The following is an 18,848-nucleotide window of genomic DNA, read 5'->3' on the forward strand; positions in this document are numbered from 1 at the left end:
ATTAATTTCTAAGTGGAATACAAGAAAGGGAGGCGGGTGGAAGTAAGGGAAATAAGATTTTGAAGGTTACAAATCTGAAAGAGAGTTTTTTATGCTAAATTTGTTTTTTATGTGCTTTTCTCTTTTTTTCTTTTTTTCTTTTGTTCTTTTTTGTGATATTTGTGGATTTTTTGTTGGTGTGTTAACTTTCTTTTTCTTTGTAAAACTTAATAAAATATTATATATATATATATAAAATATAAACATTAGGAAGAACTTCCTGACAGTAAGAGCTGTTCAACAGTGGAATTTGCTGCCAAGGAGTGTGGTGGAGTCTCCTTCTTTGGAGGTCTTTAAGCAGAGGCTTGACAACCATATGTCAGGAGTGCTCTGATGGTGTTTCCTGCTTGGCAGGGGGTTGGACTCCATGGCCCTTGTGGTCTCTTCCAACTCTGATTCTATGATTCAAACATCTGAAGGGCTGTTGCTTGGAAGATGGAACAAGCTTGTTTCTCCAACCCTGGAGGTTGGCATCCAAACCAGGGGCTTCAAGTTGCAAGAAAGGTGATTCCAACTAAACATCAGGAAGAACTTTCTGACGCTAAGAGCTGTTGAACAGTGGAACGGTCTCCCTCGGGAGGTGGCGGACTCTCCTTCCTTGGAGGTTTATAAGCAGAGGTTGGAGGGCCATCTGTTATGGATGCTTTAGCTGAGATTCCTGTTTTGCAGGCGGTTGGACTAGATGACCCTGTGAGTTTTGGGTCCCTTTTCTTGTGGACTATAAAATATTGTAAACCACCTGTGAGCCTTGGATGAAGGGCGCTCTACAAATACAAATAAGTTGGAAGGGACCCCCAAGGGTCATCTAGTCCAACCCCCTGCAATGCAGGAAACTCTATGAAAAGCAAAATGGCTATTCAACCTTTGCATTACCTAAGGTCTCAGAGCGGGTTACAACTACTAAACAAAACAACTTTTACATATTCGTGTGCATGTTGTAGGTTGCTTTCATTCGTGTTTAATATCAATTTTTCAAATCTTTGCTTTTGCAAGCCGGTTTGAGTTCGATCCTTCGGGGTGGGGGTGGGGAGAGGGCAATGTAATCATAATTAAACAAGAACTAATTGCAGTACTCAAGTTACAGATAGGTAGCCGTGTTGGTCTGCCATGGTCAAAACAAAATAAAAAAATTCCTCTGAAGAAGTGTGCATGCACACGAAAGCTCATACCTAGAACTAACTCAGTTGGTCTTTAAGGTGCTACTGGAAGGAATTTTTTTTATTTTGCAGTACTCAAATTATTTTGGGTTGGTGGAGGAGCCATGAGCAGCTCCTTCCAGTCGGGGGCAGCATTGCTCGCGTGCAGGAACCTCGGCTCCCTCTCTGCAAGCGCCGCCATTGGACCATGAGGAGGAGGAGGAAGAAGAAAAAGGCGGCGACCGGCAACAGAGACCTCGCAGCCGCCCTCGTCTCCCCTTTCCCCGCCGGAAAATCCCGGGGAGCCGCGCTTCCCATCCCTCTAAAAAGGTGAGTCTCACTTGCCGTCCAAACTCCCCTCCGCCTCCTTCCCTTTTATTGCATTTGATCATCATCATTTAATTGCATTCCATCATCATCATCTGCAGACCAACTTCGATCCCTCCTTTGCACACAGGGAACAAACAGAAACTGGGGAAGCCGTGGGTTCAAATGAGGACATGGGGGCTTGGTTTTATGTACAATCTTTGAATATATCGTTAAAAAAAATAAAATACTGCTGCGCCTGCCGGTGATCATCTTTTAGGAGCAGCCTGCGGGTTAATGAGCACCCGGTGCTTCAAAATGATGCTCTTTTAAAAAAACAACAATTCCGTGCTGTGAAAAAGGCTTCCCCTGTTTCCCTGAAGGTGCAGCTGGAGTTAAAAGGTATTTTTGGTTGTGCGTAAGGAAGCTTGGAGGGGGTGGTATTCTCTTGTGCTTTTAAGAGGGAGACCGGCTCACTCCTTTCCTTGGTATTGAATGGCTAATAATAATAATAATAATAATAATAATAATACTGTAATAATTTATTTATATCCTGCCCTCCCCTGCCAAAGCTGGGCTCAGAGTGGCTAACAACAGTAAAAATAGCACAATTTACATAAAATCACAGTCAATTAATTAAAATACATTCTCAAATCAATTCAGAATCAAATTAATAGCAACCATTGGGCTAGAGTTCTATGAGGATAAGGGCTATCGGGCTAAGAGCCAGGAGGGAGATGTTTGTTTGTTTGTTTGTTTGTTTGTTTAGCCGAAGCCATTACAAAAGATAGAACACAGAATACAGAATAGAAATGGAATACAATCTATTACGTGGTTAAAATGATTATTAAAAGCAGACACTCTGTGAGATGACAGTTTGCTCCCCTGAAGAACTTTACATCATCCCCATAAACTTTTCTTCTCAAAATTGCCACTCAAAAGGCAAAACCGGCCACTTTTTCCAGAAGTGTAGGGGGACCTGCCACCTTATAAAACGTTAATCAAATACCCAGTTGATCTCCCAACTGGGAGATTTAAATCTTTGAACAAAGCTTCTCTTAATGTCTGTGTAGATTGGGCAAACCAGGAAGCAGTGGGGCATAATAATAATAATAATAATAATAATTAATAATACTTGCCTCCACATGGGCAAGTGGATCCCATGTATAAGGGATCTGGCGATAGCATCCTTCAACTGTGGCCAAGTGCACACAGACTGGAGCCACAGAGCCATAAAGGCAATTCTCCATTTGCTGCTGGTGGTGCTGATCACATAAGTGACGGCAAGGCGTCTGAATGGGTAACTTGGCATACCAAGGGGCAAATTTTGGACAGACAAGCTTAGACGTGTGGCCAGCACAAAAATAATGCTTCAAAACGGCAGATTTCATGAGGCAAGATGCCACCTCAAAGTCTAAGGAACTCAGAATTGTCCAAAGAAAGGCCGTAATTCTCAGTAACTTGTAGCATTTCCTGATTCCAAGATGGCGTTGCTCCGGTGTTAAGATTCAGCACGTCCTTGAAATCTGAAAGTATTAAAACGGGCCCTAACCCCCTTTATAATTTTAGCCAGTACCTAAGGGCAAGGATATGCACTTGTTGGAGGGAAGCACTTGTTTGAAAACCTGAAGCCTCCAACAAAAGAGCATAGGCATCCTGGTCTTTGCCTCCAAGGCCTACCTGTGGATGCTGAGGGATTAAACCTGGGATCATCCTGGGTAGCTCAGTTAGAGCGTGGTGCTGATAATGCCAAGGTCACAGGTTCGATCCTTGTATGGGACAGCTGCATATTCCTGCATTGCAGAAGGTTGGACTAGAATGAGCCAACTCTGATTTCTGTGATTTCTGCTTGCAAAGTAATTCCTCTAACACTGAGCGACGGCTGTTCCCCTGAGCAGAGGCCTCTTGACCAGAATTCTGCTCTTTCTCGTCTTCTTTTAAAAGTTTTATTTATATTCAAAGGTGATGCAACACTCAAATCAATGTGTGTGTGGGGTTTTTTAATAAAAAAATGGGGAGAGGTTTGAACCCTGCGGTCCTTGGGCCCATTTCATGAATCCAATAGTATCATCACCTTGGATGTTTGTAACAGCCATCATTTGTCAATGGTAAATATTTTCATCTTTCTTTTCTTTTTTTAAATACATTTTTATTAATTTTAACATATAAATCATACCGCACAGTTTATTACAAATATAATCTTATTGGACTTCCATCAGCACCTCTGATGATCCTCCGTCTTAACCACTTCTTATGCATTTCTTAACTTTATATTGTCTTTACATCTCTTAACGTATCATCACCCCTTCTCCATTTTTACAATACTTCCAATAATACTCCTCACAGAACTTCTTGCAAACCTACAAACGTTGTCTGGTCATCACAAATACTTTTCAAATACATCATAAATTTACTCCAGTCTTCGGTAAATTTCTGGTCCCACCGGTTTCGGATCCTTCCTGTTAATTTGTCTAATTCTGCATAGTCCATTAACTTCATTCTTCAATCGAAATATTTTCATCTTTCAGGTGCCACGTGGGGTCAGAAACCAACAAGCCATCAACAAGGCATAATTAAAGAAAACAACCACCAACAGACCTTTCTTGAGAAGTCCCTATCTTTACTGCTGCTTATGGAGGATAATCTATGTCAGGTCGATTTCAAAACGAAATAAAATTTTACCAGATAATGTGAAAAGGCACCAGCGATCTGCCTGCAACCCTTATTGGTCTCTCTTGGTGTGTTGATTTTTGCCACATTGGGTCTTTTGTTATACACCCTAAGGTCAGCCTCAGGCAATGAGATAACACCCGCCAAAAGTTCAGGAAGTCTCTTGTGAGAAGAGAGATTTGAGTGTGGTGGGGAAAAAAGGCTTCTACTGGGATTAGTCTGCCAACAAGCCCACTCCTCTACCTCCTGATTCCAGATTCAGGGCTTCGCAGACTAGGTGGGAAAATGGAGCCTCAAATTGTGAGCCCAGAACAAGAAGGAGGGCTGGAAGGGGATAACAAGCCCTCCAGGGTGGCTCAATCGGACTGTGTGAGGGAGCAGCCAGGATGGAGAGCATCCCTAGAGACCAAGCAGGAGCCCTGCAACGGGATGCAACAGCGCTGGGAGGCCCAATGGCAGGAGTTCCTGACAACATTGCAGTCTCCTCACACAACGGAGAACCCATTGTCACTGGAGGCCGCCCCATGGGACGATGCCAAGGCCTTCCTGGCCTCCTTTGAGCAAGTGGCCAGAGCTTGCCAGTGGTCTAGGGAAGAATGGGCAGCCCGGCTCCTGCCTGCTCTGAGCGGGGAAGCCAAACAGGCCTTCATTGCCCTAGAAGCCAGGGACAGGAAGGACTATGGGAAGGTGAAGGCGGCCATCTTGCGAGGTGACGCTATCAAGATGGAGGTGCAGCGCCAGCACTTCAGGAAGTTCCGCTACCAGCAGGTGGAGGACCCCCGGAGGATCCACCTGCAGCTGCAGGAGCTCTGCCACCAGTGGCTGAAGCCAGATAGACGCAGCAAGGAGCAGATCCTGGAGCTGCTGGTCCTGGAGCAGTTCCTGGCCAGCCTCCCGCCAGAGCTGCAGAGCTGGATCCAAGCAGGAGGACCAGAGTCGTGTTCGCAGGCGGTGGCCCTGGCAGAGGAGTTCCTGATGGCCAGGCAGCAAGACTTGGCCAAGCCTGCAGAGTGGCAGGTGAGGGTTTGAGGTTTAATTCCTGGAATCTTGAAGAGGATAACGCTACCTTTCCCAAGTAGTTTCCTTCCAGATATTTCACACTACAACTCACTTGATCCCTGAGCATTGGCCATGATCCCTGGGGCTGAGAGGTGGTTCTGTTTTCAACCACCTGGAAAGCAGCAGGTTGGGGAAGTCTAGGATATGGGAACAAAATATGGACGAGGTTGTTGCCATCATCCAGGGTGCTCAACGTTGACTGGTTCATGCCACCCATTTAAACTCTGCGACACCACTTTCAACACTCATGGCTTTCCCCAAATAATTATGGGAGCTGTAGTTCATCAAGGGTGCTGAGAGTTGTTCCCCTCACTCTGCTAGAATTCTCAAAGTGGTTTCCCGGTCAATTAACCCTGGGAATTGTAGGTCAGAGGGGAATAGGGACCTCCTTACAACTCTCAGCACACTTAACATACTACAGTTCCCAGAATTCTTTGGGAGAAGCCATGACTGATTAAAGCAGTGTCACACCACTTTAACGTACAGTGGTACCTCAGGTTAAGAACTTAATTCATTTTGGAGGTCTGTTCTTAACCTAAAACTGTTCTTAACCTGAAGCACCACTTTAGTTAATGGGGCCTCCCGCTGCTGCTGCACGATTTTTGTTCTCATCCTGAAGCAAAGTTCTCAACCCAAGGTAATATTTCTGGGTTAGCGGAGTCTGTAACCTGAAGCGTATGTAACCCGAGGTACCACTGTTTAGTGTGAATGTGGCCGTAGAGCTGTTGTCTAATTCAAGGAGATAACTCTTAGTAAAATATTAGTAGCCCTACTGGGAACACACACACAGAGAGTTGTCAGCTAACCAGCTCTGCCCTGCTTTTGTGCTTTTAAGCAGCTGCTTGAATGCAGGGATAGGTGTAACCCTTCACTGCACAGTGCAGAGGGAGAAAAGCAGCAATTGCCTGCCAGTGTCAGTGAAATCAAACTGCTGCTAAGCCCAGGAACAGAGGCTGATGGAAAAGCTGGCAGCCCTGCTTTTCAGAGGCTGAAATGACTGCAAATGCCCAATGTCATCTTTTTTAGATGTCTTTTTGTTTTGCAAATGTAAGAAAAAGGGGGTGGGGGGTGGAAACACAATCTGCTCGCATTAAGGGTTAAAGTAATCCACCAGTCCTGACTTAAACAAATGAATTCATATAAGCAGTCCATATGCTGAAAGAGATACCCAAACAAATTTGATGATTATAAGAGTTCAGATGTAGGAAGGGCAGCTTCTACGTCAGGGGTCAGCAAACTTTTTCAGCAGGGGGCCGGTCCACTGTCCCTCAGACCTTGTGGGGGGCCAAACTATATTGGGGGGGGGGAATGAACGAATCCCTATGCCCCACAAATAACCCAGAGGTGCATTTTAAATAAAAGCACATATTCTACTCATATAAAAACACCAGGCAGGCCCCACAAATAACCCAGAGATGCATTTGAAAGAAAAGGACACATTCTACTCATGTAAAAACAAGCTGATTCCTGGACCGTCCGTGGGCTGGATTTAGAAGACGATTGGGCCGGATCCAGCCCCCAGGTCTTAGTTTGCCTACCCATGTTCTACATTTACGAGCATCTTTAAGTCCTATGGATAAGGATATCTTTAAATTCTTCACCAATCGGATCGTCTTTTTTTTTCTCAGAAGCCACTGCCGGAGGGTTCTCTGGAGGCTGAGGAAACAGAGGAGGAAAGCAGTAGCAACTGTCTCTGTTTGCTGGGTAAGGCTTCCACTTAGGCATTAAGGCTATGATCATAGCTGTCAATGTTTCCCTTTTTTTTTAAGGGAAATTCCCTTATTCCGAATAGGATTCCTCGCAAGAAAAGGGAAAAGTTGACAGCTATGGCTATGATCCCCTTACACATGCTTCTTCAGAGTTTGCCCTACAGAAGCATATGCAGAAGGAGCTGCAAATTCAGAAAAGTGGGATGTGCCACCTGAGAGATGACAGAAGGAAGATTAAAATTTTGAAGGCCCTGTGTTTGAAAGAAGCAATGCCAGCACCTGATAACTGCCTTCTGCAGGAGGGTTTCCCCTTCAGTCCCCCAAAATGTCAGAAATCTGCTCAGAGCAGGGCTTGCAGTGTGGCTGCTGCTGTTCTATGGAACAGCATTCCTGTCGCTGTCTGCACTACTTGGAAGCAGCAGGAGGTGTTTTTGTTCCAACAAGCTGCCCCAGATGGGTAAATTTCCCTCTGCTATTAGCGTCCATTATGCATCGTTCTTAAACCCGTCTTCAGTTTGTTTTCTGTTCTATTTTTTGGGCTGTCCTTCTGGTGTATTTGTAAATCCCATTGAAACATAAATGAAAGGCAATAAAATGATGATGATGATGAAATAATCTCCCTTCTGTCCTTCGCAGGCAGTGGAAGCCAAGGTCCAAGGGATCACAGCAACTTGCTTCCTCCTGAAAAAACGGAAATGGCTATGTTGGGTCAGGCTAAGGTATGTTCACTTTTAAGGAGCAAGACCTAGGTTGTCTATTTCTCAGTCATTTAAACTATTTAATTTATGTATACGCAGGTTACTTGCCAGAATGACTTCTAAGTGATTTATTAGTGTAAAACCATCCCTAAGAATATAGCCACACATCATTATGTTTTCCCTCTCTGTCAAATCCTAAATTGTGACGCACCTCTGGATAGGGAGCCCTTGCCAGGTCCGTGCATATTGATGTCGCCCTATAAGCAATCTTGTCCATCTCTCATTCTCAGGGGCCAATGAATCTCGAGGAAACTTCACACATGGACCAGACCAGACCAGACCAGCCAGGCCAGAGGACCATGTTTTGGCAAGTCATGCAGGAAGACGATAGAGATACAGAATCTTTGGGTAAGTCTCTGCTCCATTAAAGCCCTGATATATCGATTTTTTGCTTGACGGGTCCAAACATACAATTCAATACAAACCACAATATTTGTTGGTTTCTAAAAAGACTCGGGCAGTGCTTTTGTTAGACTGTTTTGAGTTCAAATTGCTTTTCTTATCGATAGTTCATTTTTGTTGTCAAAGGTTTTTTTAAAAAGCCAAAAACTGCCAGGAAGAATCAATGCATGTTCTTTGTGACAGAAATAATAATAATTATTATTATTTTTCTGTCTCTCTCTCTCTCAAACTTAAGAGGGACTCTTGATTCCTAAACCTGACCCTGCCTCTCACCATGAAAAAGAAGAGGAGATCTTTGTCCAGTTTCCTGGGGAAAATGAAGGATTCCCAAGTCAAGATTCAGGTAAGGGGATAGAGAACCCAAAATGGCAACTCTTGTAACACACAAAAATTCCTGTGTTTTAACGTTGCCTTTCTGCCAAAGTGCTCTTGGTGGTGTAAATGGATTGTCGCCCACGCCTTTCTTAATCCACAAGGTAGGTTAGGGGTGAGGGATGCAGTTTGGGACAAGATCGCCCTTGCAAGTCTCATGGCTGAATTGGATTTGAACTTGGGTCTTCCTCAGTCTTAATCAGATGCTCTAACTGCTACACCACACTGCCTCTGAAGAACTCTGGGGTTCCCCTTAGAGGACTGGAGAACATCCTTGCCTCTGTCTTCTCTCTCCCAGGATGGTTTCCCCATAGATTTTTCTAATGTTCTCAGGCTTAGCAGAAGCAGCAGAAATTATTTGGCTAAAAATCTTAAGAGGTCTTTTTTGTTTTTTGTTTCCATGCAGTTTTGCAAAAAGTGGCATAGTTTCATTTTATTTTTAAATAGAAGTCTCTTATTTGTGAATGCAAAAATAAGCTGGAATGTGTATGGATGATGCTTGATGAAATCTCAGAACGTAGGACGTTGTCTGCCTTTAGAAGAGCCACATGGTTCTTAATGGGCAGCAGGCCTCTCCTGGATCTGCTCTCTGAAAATGAACATGGGGTCCTCTGGCTACAATGCACATGCTCCATTGCTGAGGTCTAAACTTCATTTTACAGTAGGAGTGGGGAAGTTCAGGTCTGGGGGTGGAAAATGGCCCTTGAGACCTTTCACTGTGGCCCTCAAGACTCTTCCCAGGCCATACCTTGCTTCACACTCTTCTTGAGCATTTTTGTGGAGCTGTCAGGTCTGCCTCTAGATCCCAGCTCACAGAGGACCAACGCCCGGTGGATATAATATACAAAAGTCTTTATTAAAGTTTAGTTTCCATTTCAAAGCTCTGGGCGCGCAGACCCACGTCTCGACGCTAGACCGGCTAAGTCCCCTCTGACTCACTGCTCCTCCCACACCAGTTTAAGATCCTAGCCCGGCTCCACCTCCTACGCTGTTCTTTCCTTCGCTGGGTCCTTCTGCCCTCTGGGGTTTCCTCCTTCCTGGACTCCTCTGACGCTGACCCCCCTTGGTCTTCCCCTTCCTTCCGGCGGGCTTTAGGACCTGGCTCCCTACCCGGGCTCCCTGCTGTGCCGCTCGCCTGTACATTTGAACTTGGCGCGCGCGCCCAGCCGGTAACCTTCCTCCTGACCGTTTCCCTGCTTCCTGATGTGGGCGTGACCCAACCTGACTCCTCTCCTCCCGCTGGTGGTGAGAGCACTGGTCCCGATTCCTGGGACTCCCCCTCCCCACTGCGCTCTGGTGGGGAAGCTGGTCCTGATTTCCAACTGCTGCTCAGGGACTCCCCGCTGGCCCCTTCCTCCTGGGGCTTCCCCCCTGGAACCCCCCTCGCTCTGGCCATCGGCGCTCCCTTCTGTGAGTCCTCCGATTCGCTGGAGAGGCTTGTGGAATAACTCTTTCCACTGTCACTGCCTGCACCCCCCTCGGACTCCTCCTCCTCACTCTCCATTTGCTCCCCCTCCTGTGTCTCTCCTTCTGAACCCCTGACAGGAGCTGAAATACATTATTGCTTCCTTGGCCAGAGGATGGAGAGTGTCTGTGTGCGCAAGTGTTTTTGTGGCCTGTGTGGTATTCCTTAGTGCCTGTGGCAGGGGTGGGGAGCCCCTCAGTCATGCCTTTCTGTCCAGCTTTCCCCAAGCCATACATCCTAATGGCTCTGTTTGATGCCCTCCGCAAGTGGCGTTTGTCTGAGCTGGAATGTGACCTTGAACATTTGCTTCTTGCCCTGCCCACCGCTGGCATGTGGTCCCTGGAAAGGTGCCCAGAAGGGAGTGTGGCCCTCTAGCTGAAAAAAGATTTCCCACCCCTGTTTTACATTAAAGAGCTGTGTGTCTTTTGCCAAACACAGGTATAAATGTTTTCTTCATACGTGTTCTTACTATGCCTGTATTTCCCCTTAACATTTGTTCTATGGCTCGCTCCTGTTTATGCTCTGCCACTGTCTCTGAGTCCCGTTTTATGCCTCTGGCACCTGTATTGTTTTGGCGTCACAGTTTATCCCACTGTGCTTCCCTGCACCACACCTCCCCTCCCGTCCTGCGTCGCTCTCATAAATCCTGGTTTCTACATAATTGCGCCGTACTCAAATATGGTGGGTGGCACTGTGGTCTAAACCAATGACCCTCTTGGCCTTGCCGATTGGAAGGTTGGACGGTTCGAATCCCCACAACGGGGTGAGCTCCCATTCCTCTGTCCAGCTCCTGTCAACCTAGCATTTCGAAAGCACACTAGTGCAAGTAGATAAATAGGTACTGCTGCGGTGGGAAGGTAAACAGTGTTTCCATGCACTCTGGCTTCCATCACGGTGTTCTGTTGTGCCAGAAGCGGCTTAGTCATGCTGGCTACATGACCCAGAAAGTTGTCTGTTGTGGACAAATGCCGGCTCCCTCGGCCTGAAAGCGAGATGAGCGCTATAACACCATAGTTGCCTTTGACTGGACTTAACCATTCGGGGGTCCTTTACCTTTACCTGTTGTTGTTGTTGTTCATGTTCACCGTTTCCCCAGGTGATAGATGGGGAAATCCATGCCTTTATTGAGAACTGGGGGTGACTCTTTTCAAACAACTGGACTGTCTCCCAGTTGCTATGGATCTCGGATGAGACAAGGACGCGTGACTACGAGAGGAATTGGCTACGGTTCTGGCGAGAGGCAGGGCATCTGTGGAAGGGCGACTAGGCCTTCCTGGAAGGGAACAGCCACCAGGGAGTAGCAGGCACGGCTCTTTTTTGAATGGCTGAGACAGTTCCCGCACGTCAAGCAGGACCTGGCAGTGCCACGTTATTGACATCATTGACCACTAGCAGAAAAGGATGAGGAACACTGCCACCAGTCAGGCAACCAAACCTTCCCAGGTTCAGCTGAACAGTTTGGGGCCTTCAGCATCTGAGGGTGAATGTCTTCCTTTCTCCAGTGGAATGGCACTTTCAGGTTTGTGTTGGATCAGCGTCTCGCCCAGCTCATCCCAGTTAAGCATTCACATTTCTTTAGTTTGATTTTTGATTCATACAGAACCCATACAAGAATGCCACAAAGTTGGTCTCCGCACATTCAGATGTTTGGCCCTACCTTTCCCTCCAGGTGGGACAGGGTGAGGGACTGTTGTGGTTCTCTCCCAACAACAGCACAGTTTATCCTCCTGTTTTAACAGACCTGTTCCACTCGTGTCCTTTAGTGCAATCTGACTTGCTTCACTCTGCCCTCTTTCTTTTTCTCCAGGCTTGGATGTTGAACCTTCTTCCACAAAAAACCTATTTACTCAATAGTCCCAACCCTGCAAATTGTATGTCCACGCTCACAGGGTGCCATCTAACTATGGGATCGGAGGTTTCACAGGGCCTCTGTGGAGCCATCCAAGGACAAAGGTGGACCTTACACACTTTGCCAGCACAGTTCTAATATTCCTTTTTTTGTACCACGAGCTGGGTTGTTTATATAATATTCCCTTCAGTTTTGTTGCATTTCACTTTTTCTTTTTTTAAACATTGCAATAGATTTCCTAGCAATTTTTGGAATTTGTTGCTGTGTACCTTTATACCAAGGGACGCGTGTGGCGCTGTGGGTTAAACCACTGAACCTCTTGGGCTTGCCCATCAGAAGGTTGGCGGTTTGAATCCCCGTGACGGGGTGAGCTCCCGTTGCTTGGTCCCTGCTCCTACCAACCTAGCAGTTTGAAAGCACGTCAAAGTGCAAGCAGATAAATAGGTACCGCTCTAGCAGGAAGGTAAACGGTGTATCTGTGCGCTGCTCTGGTTTGCCAGAAGCAGCTTACTCATGCTGGCCACATGACCCGGAAGCTGTATGTCGGCCCCCTCAGCCAATAAAGCAAGATGAGCGGTGCAAACCCAGAGTCGGTCACGACTGGACCTAATGGTCCCTTGACCTTGACCTTGACCTTTATACCAAACCCTCCAATAAAAAAAGTGGAAAAGCTTTTTTCAAAAGGCTTAATAAATAATAAATCAAAACCTTTGCTTCCTATTATTTTGCCTGGTTGTCTTGTGTTGTGATGAGGACTGTGGGCAGGTTTCTTTGGCATCGATTGGCCTTTTTGTATGGCTTGAGGTGCCTTTTTTGTTGTTGTTAAGGGGAACTAGAACAGGGACAGAATTCTTCTCTCTTTTCTCTCCAGGAGACAGGAAAGGAAGAAACATCAAGAGAGAGGATTCTCAACAGAGAGAGACGGTCTTAGAGAGAACACGTAGGACACCTGCAGAAGTATCCCAGAAGAACCTCACTCTGAGAGCTGCAGTTTGTGGGCAAAGATGCAAGTCGAAATTTGTGAAGGACCAAAACGAACGCTGTGAACCTGTGGAAGGTCTTAGAGCTGCTGTTAACCAAACCTCTGCAGTGAACATAAGGGGAGGAACACCCTTGTCATCCAAGTATGCTAAAAAGCACCTCTGCAGATCAGGACGTCTCTTGAAACCTACTAGGGAAGACTCTCGTGAGAGTACTACGGGGAGGGGAAACGTCCTGCAAAAGTCCCGTCTTGATAAATATCAGAGAATCCAGGCAGGAAAGAAATGGTATGAATGTCCCGAGTGCGGGAAAAGCTTCACTCGCAGAGGGAATTTGAGGAGGCATCAGAGGATACATACTGGAGAGAAACCGTACAAATGCCCCAATTGCAAGAAATGCTTCAGGCAGAGTGGGCATCTGTTGAGGCATCAGATGATACATATGAGAAAGCATTTCGTATAAAGTGCTCAAAGACTGGGGAGCTGCCATTTGATGAAACCGTCAGGCAGCCTGGGCAGGAGAGAGACTCCACCAATTGCCCTGAGTGCAGGAGAAGTTTCCCTTGCTGGTCTTGATCAGTATCAGAGGAAACCTTTTCCATGAGAAACCACCTGGATGCCCTAAGCAGAAGGACAGCTTTTCCTCCCCACACAAAGGCCACCAGAAAAACTGATAAGAAATGGGTGAGGACTTGGTGACCTGTAGAAAAACAAGCAGTACAGAAATAGGAAATGCCATGTTAAGAACTGCTAGGAAAACCCGCGTGTACTCTGTGCTGAATAAATATTATATAGACCTGGGGTCACACATCATGCTAAGCCAAGCTGTGGTTTGCACGAATGAATTGAGTGTGCTGGTTCCCAGGGAGGTCCTTTTGCTCTTTTGCCTTGCCAAGTCAAGCTCAGCATGTTGAAAGCTGTCCACTGTGAAAGCTGGTTTTGTGGGTGGTCATTGGCAACTCAACTGGTCTCAGCTGCTTTCTATATTTCAGTGTGCTTGAGAAATAGCCTTTTCCAAAATGCCTTCGGTTCACAATAAATACCATTTTGTAGCATTTTGTCATCCTTTTTTTTTTTTTTTTTTGCCTGCTAGAAGGCTGAAAAAAAGCCCTGGTACTGCCTGGTTGGATCTCAACTGGGTTTTTTCCACTTGAGGCCAGATTTGATCCCTTATGGCACCCAAAGTGTATAATATTCTGCACTGGGGAGTGGAGGAACCTGTGATTCTTGAGATGTTGCTCCCCCAAATCCCATCAACCCCAGCCAGTGATCTCACAAACACACACACTGCTTCATTAATTTTAAGAGCAAGCCAGCAAGCCAGAATTAATTTTAAGAGCAAGCCAGCGGACTAGTTTCCATTACATTCCAGCAGTTGACCATTGTGTGGCTGTTGCTCTGAAACAACTGGGAGTTAAATCTATTGCAAGCCCATGGACAAACCAGCAGGTCCCAGTTTACCTTCTGCCTAGTCTTCCTTTTTTATGACTTTGCTGCGACTGACTGATACAGCCACTCCTTTTGGAATTTGCATGGAAAACTAAGAGGACCAAACTGCCGTCCTGTTTTACAAAGCTGCTTTCCCCCAAATTAAAATACAGATGTTGGACCCCATAATGATAACTAAAGAACCTTGGTTGAAAGAACCATGCTGTGCCCAAGTTGCATGCTGGTGCATTCTCCCTAACAAACCAGGATTTGTAAGATTATCAAAACATTCCGCCTTGTTTACCGAAAAGGGCTTGTTGGGGAGAAATGAACTATTATCTCGGGTTTGGAACAATGCTAAGATATCCCCCCTCACACAAAGAAAGGCATGAAGGAGGAGGGATCAGGCCTTTGGGAAGGGCTGTGGCTCAGAGCCAGGTTTTCAGGGGGTCCCAGGTTTTCATTCCCCCGGCTGGGCTGGGGAAAGGATTCCTGCCTGAAACCCTGGAGAGACGCTGCAAATCAGTGTAGATAATATTGCTCAAATGTCTATAAAAATCCGGATGTATGGCAACCCATGAAGTGTAGATTTTGGCGAATTTCTTGAAAAATAGCTCAAAAACTTCTTCTTTTTTTTTGAGATTTTGCAAACAACAACAACAACCACCTCAACAACTTTTGTGTCTGGATTTTCACTCTTTGAAATATGGCAACCCTAAATACTGAGGAAGATGGGACAGTGTTCTGATCAAGCATAAGGCAGCTTCCTGCATTCCTCTGTGGTGCCCAAAATGCTTTATTGTGAGAATGCTGCCAATTGCTTGTGAAAGGTAAAGGGACCCCTGACCGTTAGGTCCAGTCGCAGACGACTTTGGGGTTGCGGCGCTCGATCTCGCTTTATTGGCCGAGGGAGCCGGCGTACAGCTTCCGGGTCATGTGGCCAGCATGACTAAGCTGCTTCTGGCGAACCAGAGCAGCGCACGGAAACACCATTTACCTTCCCGCCAGAGTGGTACCTATTTATCTACTTGCACTGGCGTGCTTTCGAACTGCTCGGTTGGCAAGAGCAGGGACCGAGCAACAGGAGCTCACCCCGTTGCGGGGATTCGAACCGCCCACCTTCTGATCAGCAAGCCCTAGGCGCTGTAGTTTAACCCACAGCGCCACCCGCATCCCTTGCCAATTGCCTGAGCCACGTATTATTTGCAGTTTGGAGGAATTTGCTGCTACCTTGCTGCAGAAGTTTGGTTTTCATTCTTTCACTGAGAAGTAAAGAGAAGTGTGTCATGTGGCCATAGAAGATGTTGAGAAAGTGTGGTGTTCCTTTAAGGGGAATGGTTTGGGAGTGACACAAAGGTATTTTTGTTTTTTCCTTAATTCCCACTGAGTATTATGAAAAGCAAAAAGAAGTGCACTTTCCTGTTCTTCCTTTCCTTTACATTTTGTAGAAGCAGGGTTCTTTTTGTTGTTAACAAGGTTTGTCAGTTCAAATAAAAGAAATTAGTGTTAAAGAAATCAAGCCTCTGAGAACCATTGTTCCTGGTTAAGAAATCCTTAACTGTTGCAACGGAGGCATTAACATCATTTGAGAACACAGCATTCAACATTAAAATATTCAGTTATTAATCCCATTGCTATTGGCCCTCGACAGAAGGACTGTTGTCATCTGTGCTGAAAGACGATCCTGAAGTTCAGTGCTACAGCACTGTGAAATCTTGCTTTTTTGCACGATTAGTTCTGCTGTTTTTAGTATTTACCATAAAATCTATTCAAGTTTTGGTCTGCGAGGAATTATGCTGGGCCTTGAAGCCTCACCTCAATTGCTGGAAATCCTGGTCACCTAAAGCCCATTGACTTCTAAATGTAAAGGTATGGTTGTTGTGGGATATGATCATAGATACAGGAAATAAAGAGGAGTTTTAGCAACGACACCCTACTGTGGAGAAGGAAAGAGAAAGAGAGAGAGAGAGCGCAGGAGGGAAGGTTGGCATGAAGTCTAGGAAAGGTGACAAGAACCTAGATTTTAAAAACAAAACAAAAAACAATTCTCTCTGTCTCTTCAGGTGATGAAAAGAGATGTCTGATCAAGGCGAACCCCTCACAGCAGGGAGAGACAGGGACGATAATGAAGTTATCTCTACGGACCATTCCTGGAGCTGGAGCAATTCATGAGCAGAGATGCGAGGGGAAGGAAGCAGTGAGGGGAGAAAATGGCTCCAGGGAGCTTTTAGCAGATGCACATAACGAACCCTCCCTTCCACACTCCAGAGCAGAAAATTCCTTCGTTTCCAAATACCAAAGAAGGTACCACCACCACAACGTAGGACTTACGGCTTATAATGGAGAGGACCGCTCTAACTATCTGAAGTGGGAGGGAAACACCTGCCAAAAAGCTTCCCGTTCCCAACACCAGAAAATCCAGACAGGAGAGAAACCTTTCAAGTGCCCTGATTGTGGGAAGTGCTTCAGGCAGAGAGAAAATCTGACGAGACACCAGAGACTGCACACTGGAGAGAAATTGAATGAACGCTCTGAAGGTGGGCTCGCTTTCCGCCCAAGAGAGAATTTACAGAGACTTATTCGTGCAGGAAAGAGGTGCTATGAATGTCCCGAGTGTGGGAAATGTTTCTCTAATAGAGGGACATTGATCAGGCATGAGAGGATCCATACTGGGGAGCGACCATTTGAATGCCCTCAGTGTGGCCAGTTCTTCAGTCAGAGAGCCCATTTGATGAGGCACCAGAGGATCCACACAGGAGAGAAGCCACACATGTGTCCCCAGTGTGGGAGGAGCTTTTCCCGGAGTGACAGTTTGGTAGACCACCAAAGGAAACATCTCTGCGAGAAACCTTTCAAATGTGCCAAGTGTGAGAAAAGCTTTAGCCAAAGATGCACTCTCGTTAAGCATCAGAGGACCCACATAACCGAGGCTGTACTCTGAGAACTCAGTGTTGGGTTGGAAAAAGTTCCAGTAGCAAACTTTGTCATATTAGGAATTGGTTGGCAAACCCACCTGTGCTCTGTGCTAAAGAAATATTACACAGACATCATGGATTGTATCCAACAATTGTGCGGAGTTTCACTCTGACAATGTGACTTCTGTCCCCACATGCCCTCAAAATATGCTCCAACTCTTAGAGACTTGTTTTCTGGCGGGAAATTCCATGACATGTTAGAAACTGTGATCATAAATACCTATGAAAGAAGGCGAGTTTACACCATGTGATGTGGGGGAGAACCTCCAGCAACAGCTCACACCCTCCCCCCCAAAAAACCTGAAGACGATAGAGAATTAATTCTGGAGTGAAACCTCACAGAAGCCCCTAGTGTGTGAAAAACCACTCTTGGATAGTGTTTAACTGATACATACCATGTGAACAGTGTTAGAAACTGGGATACAAAAGCTAGGAGCCAAACTGGCTCCAGGGACCTGAGTTATGGGTGCAAAAACAAAATGTCTAGTCGCCATTTGGGGGGGGGAGGTTGGGAACACTTTTTATTTCTTATTTTGATAAGCATGAACTAATACACAATTCACATAAGTGACACATTGTTAATACAGTATCACATTTTTGTACAGAAATTGTTAATATGTGCTTAATTTGGCATTTACAATAAAAATATTTCCAGTTACAGATAGGTAGCCGTGTTGGTCTGCCATAGTCAAAACAAAAAATTCCTTCCAGTAGCACCTTAAAGACCAACTAAGTTAGTTCTTGGTATGAGCTTTCGTGTGCATGCACACTTCTTCAGATACACTGAAACAGAAGTCACCAGACCCTTCTATATAGTGGGAAGGTGGGGAGGGGTATTACTCAGAAGGGTGGTGGGAATGGGTGATTGGCAGATAGCTGTGATGAGCCTGTTGACGACTCTTAACGACTGCAATAGGTCTTACAGGAAAAAGCAAGGGGTGAAAAGGTGAAAAATGGAGTGTGTATCTGAAGAAGTGTGCATGCACACGAAAGCTCATACCAAGAACTGACTTAGTTGGTCTTTAAGGTGCTACTGGAAGGAATTTTTTTGTTTTGACTATGGCAGACCAACACGGCTACCTATCTGTAACTGGAAAAATGGCTTTGTCATGTACAATGAGATAAGAATCCAATGTCTTTGTTCAGACCAGGTCTCTCCATGGTTTTAAGTTTGGTAATAAGTTGCAATTCAGCAGCTTCTCTTTCCAGTCTATTTCTGAATAGAAAAATATTGATACCATACTTCAGTTTTCAAAACACTCTACTCTTTATTGTTAAACTACTTAACTTATTGTCTATCCTTAACATATACTTTGACATACCTTTCAGTAATCCTTGAGTGTTGTTGCTGTTGTTTAGTCGTGTCCGACTCTTTGTGACCCCCTGGACCAGAGCATGCCAGGCACTCCTGTCTTCCACTGCCTCCAGCAGTTTGGTCAAACTCATGCTGGTAGCTTTGAGAGCACTGTCCAGCCATCTCATCCTCTGTCGTCCCCTTCTCCTTGTGCCCTCCATCTTTCCCAACCTCAGGGTCTTTTCCAGGGAGTCTTCTCTTCTCATGAGGTGGCCAAAGTATTGGAGCCTCAGCTTCACGATCTGTCCTTCCAGTGAGCACTCAGGGCTGATTTCCTTCAGAGTGGATAGGTTTGATCTTCTTGCAGTCCATGGGTCTCTCAAGAGTCTCCTCCAGCACCATAATT

The 18,848-nt window shown here is 45.8% G+C and overlaps 1 protein-coding gene across 1 annotated transcript; it reads left to right on the forward strand.

Annotated features, from left to right (window-relative positions):
* Positions 1 to 1,425: 1,425 nt before the first annotated feature.
* On the forward strand, positions 1,426 to 17,792 carry LOC309336690 (uncharacterized protein). The gene is made up of 7 exons (XM_081852864.1): positions 1,426 to 1,505; positions 4,010 to 5,168; positions 6,839 to 6,914; positions 7,556 to 7,638; positions 7,908 to 8,025; positions 8,315 to 8,422; positions 16,237 to 17,792. The coding sequence occupies exons 2-7, from the start codon at positions 4,437 to 4,439 to the stop codon at positions 17,112 to 17,114; spliced, it is 1,995 nt and encodes a 664-aa protein (XP_081708990.1). The 5' UTR covers positions 1,426 to 1,505; positions 4,010 to 4,436; the 3' UTR covers positions 17,115 to 17,792.
* Positions 17,793 to 18,848: the final 1,056 nt, after the last annotated feature.

The sequence above is a fragment of the Podarcis erhardii genome, assembly GCF_964252035.2.
Source record: "Podarcis erhardii genome assembly, chromosome: 2".
Lineage (NCBI taxonomy): Eukaryota > Metazoa > Chordata > Lepidosauria > Squamata > Lacertidae > Podarcis > Podarcis erhardii.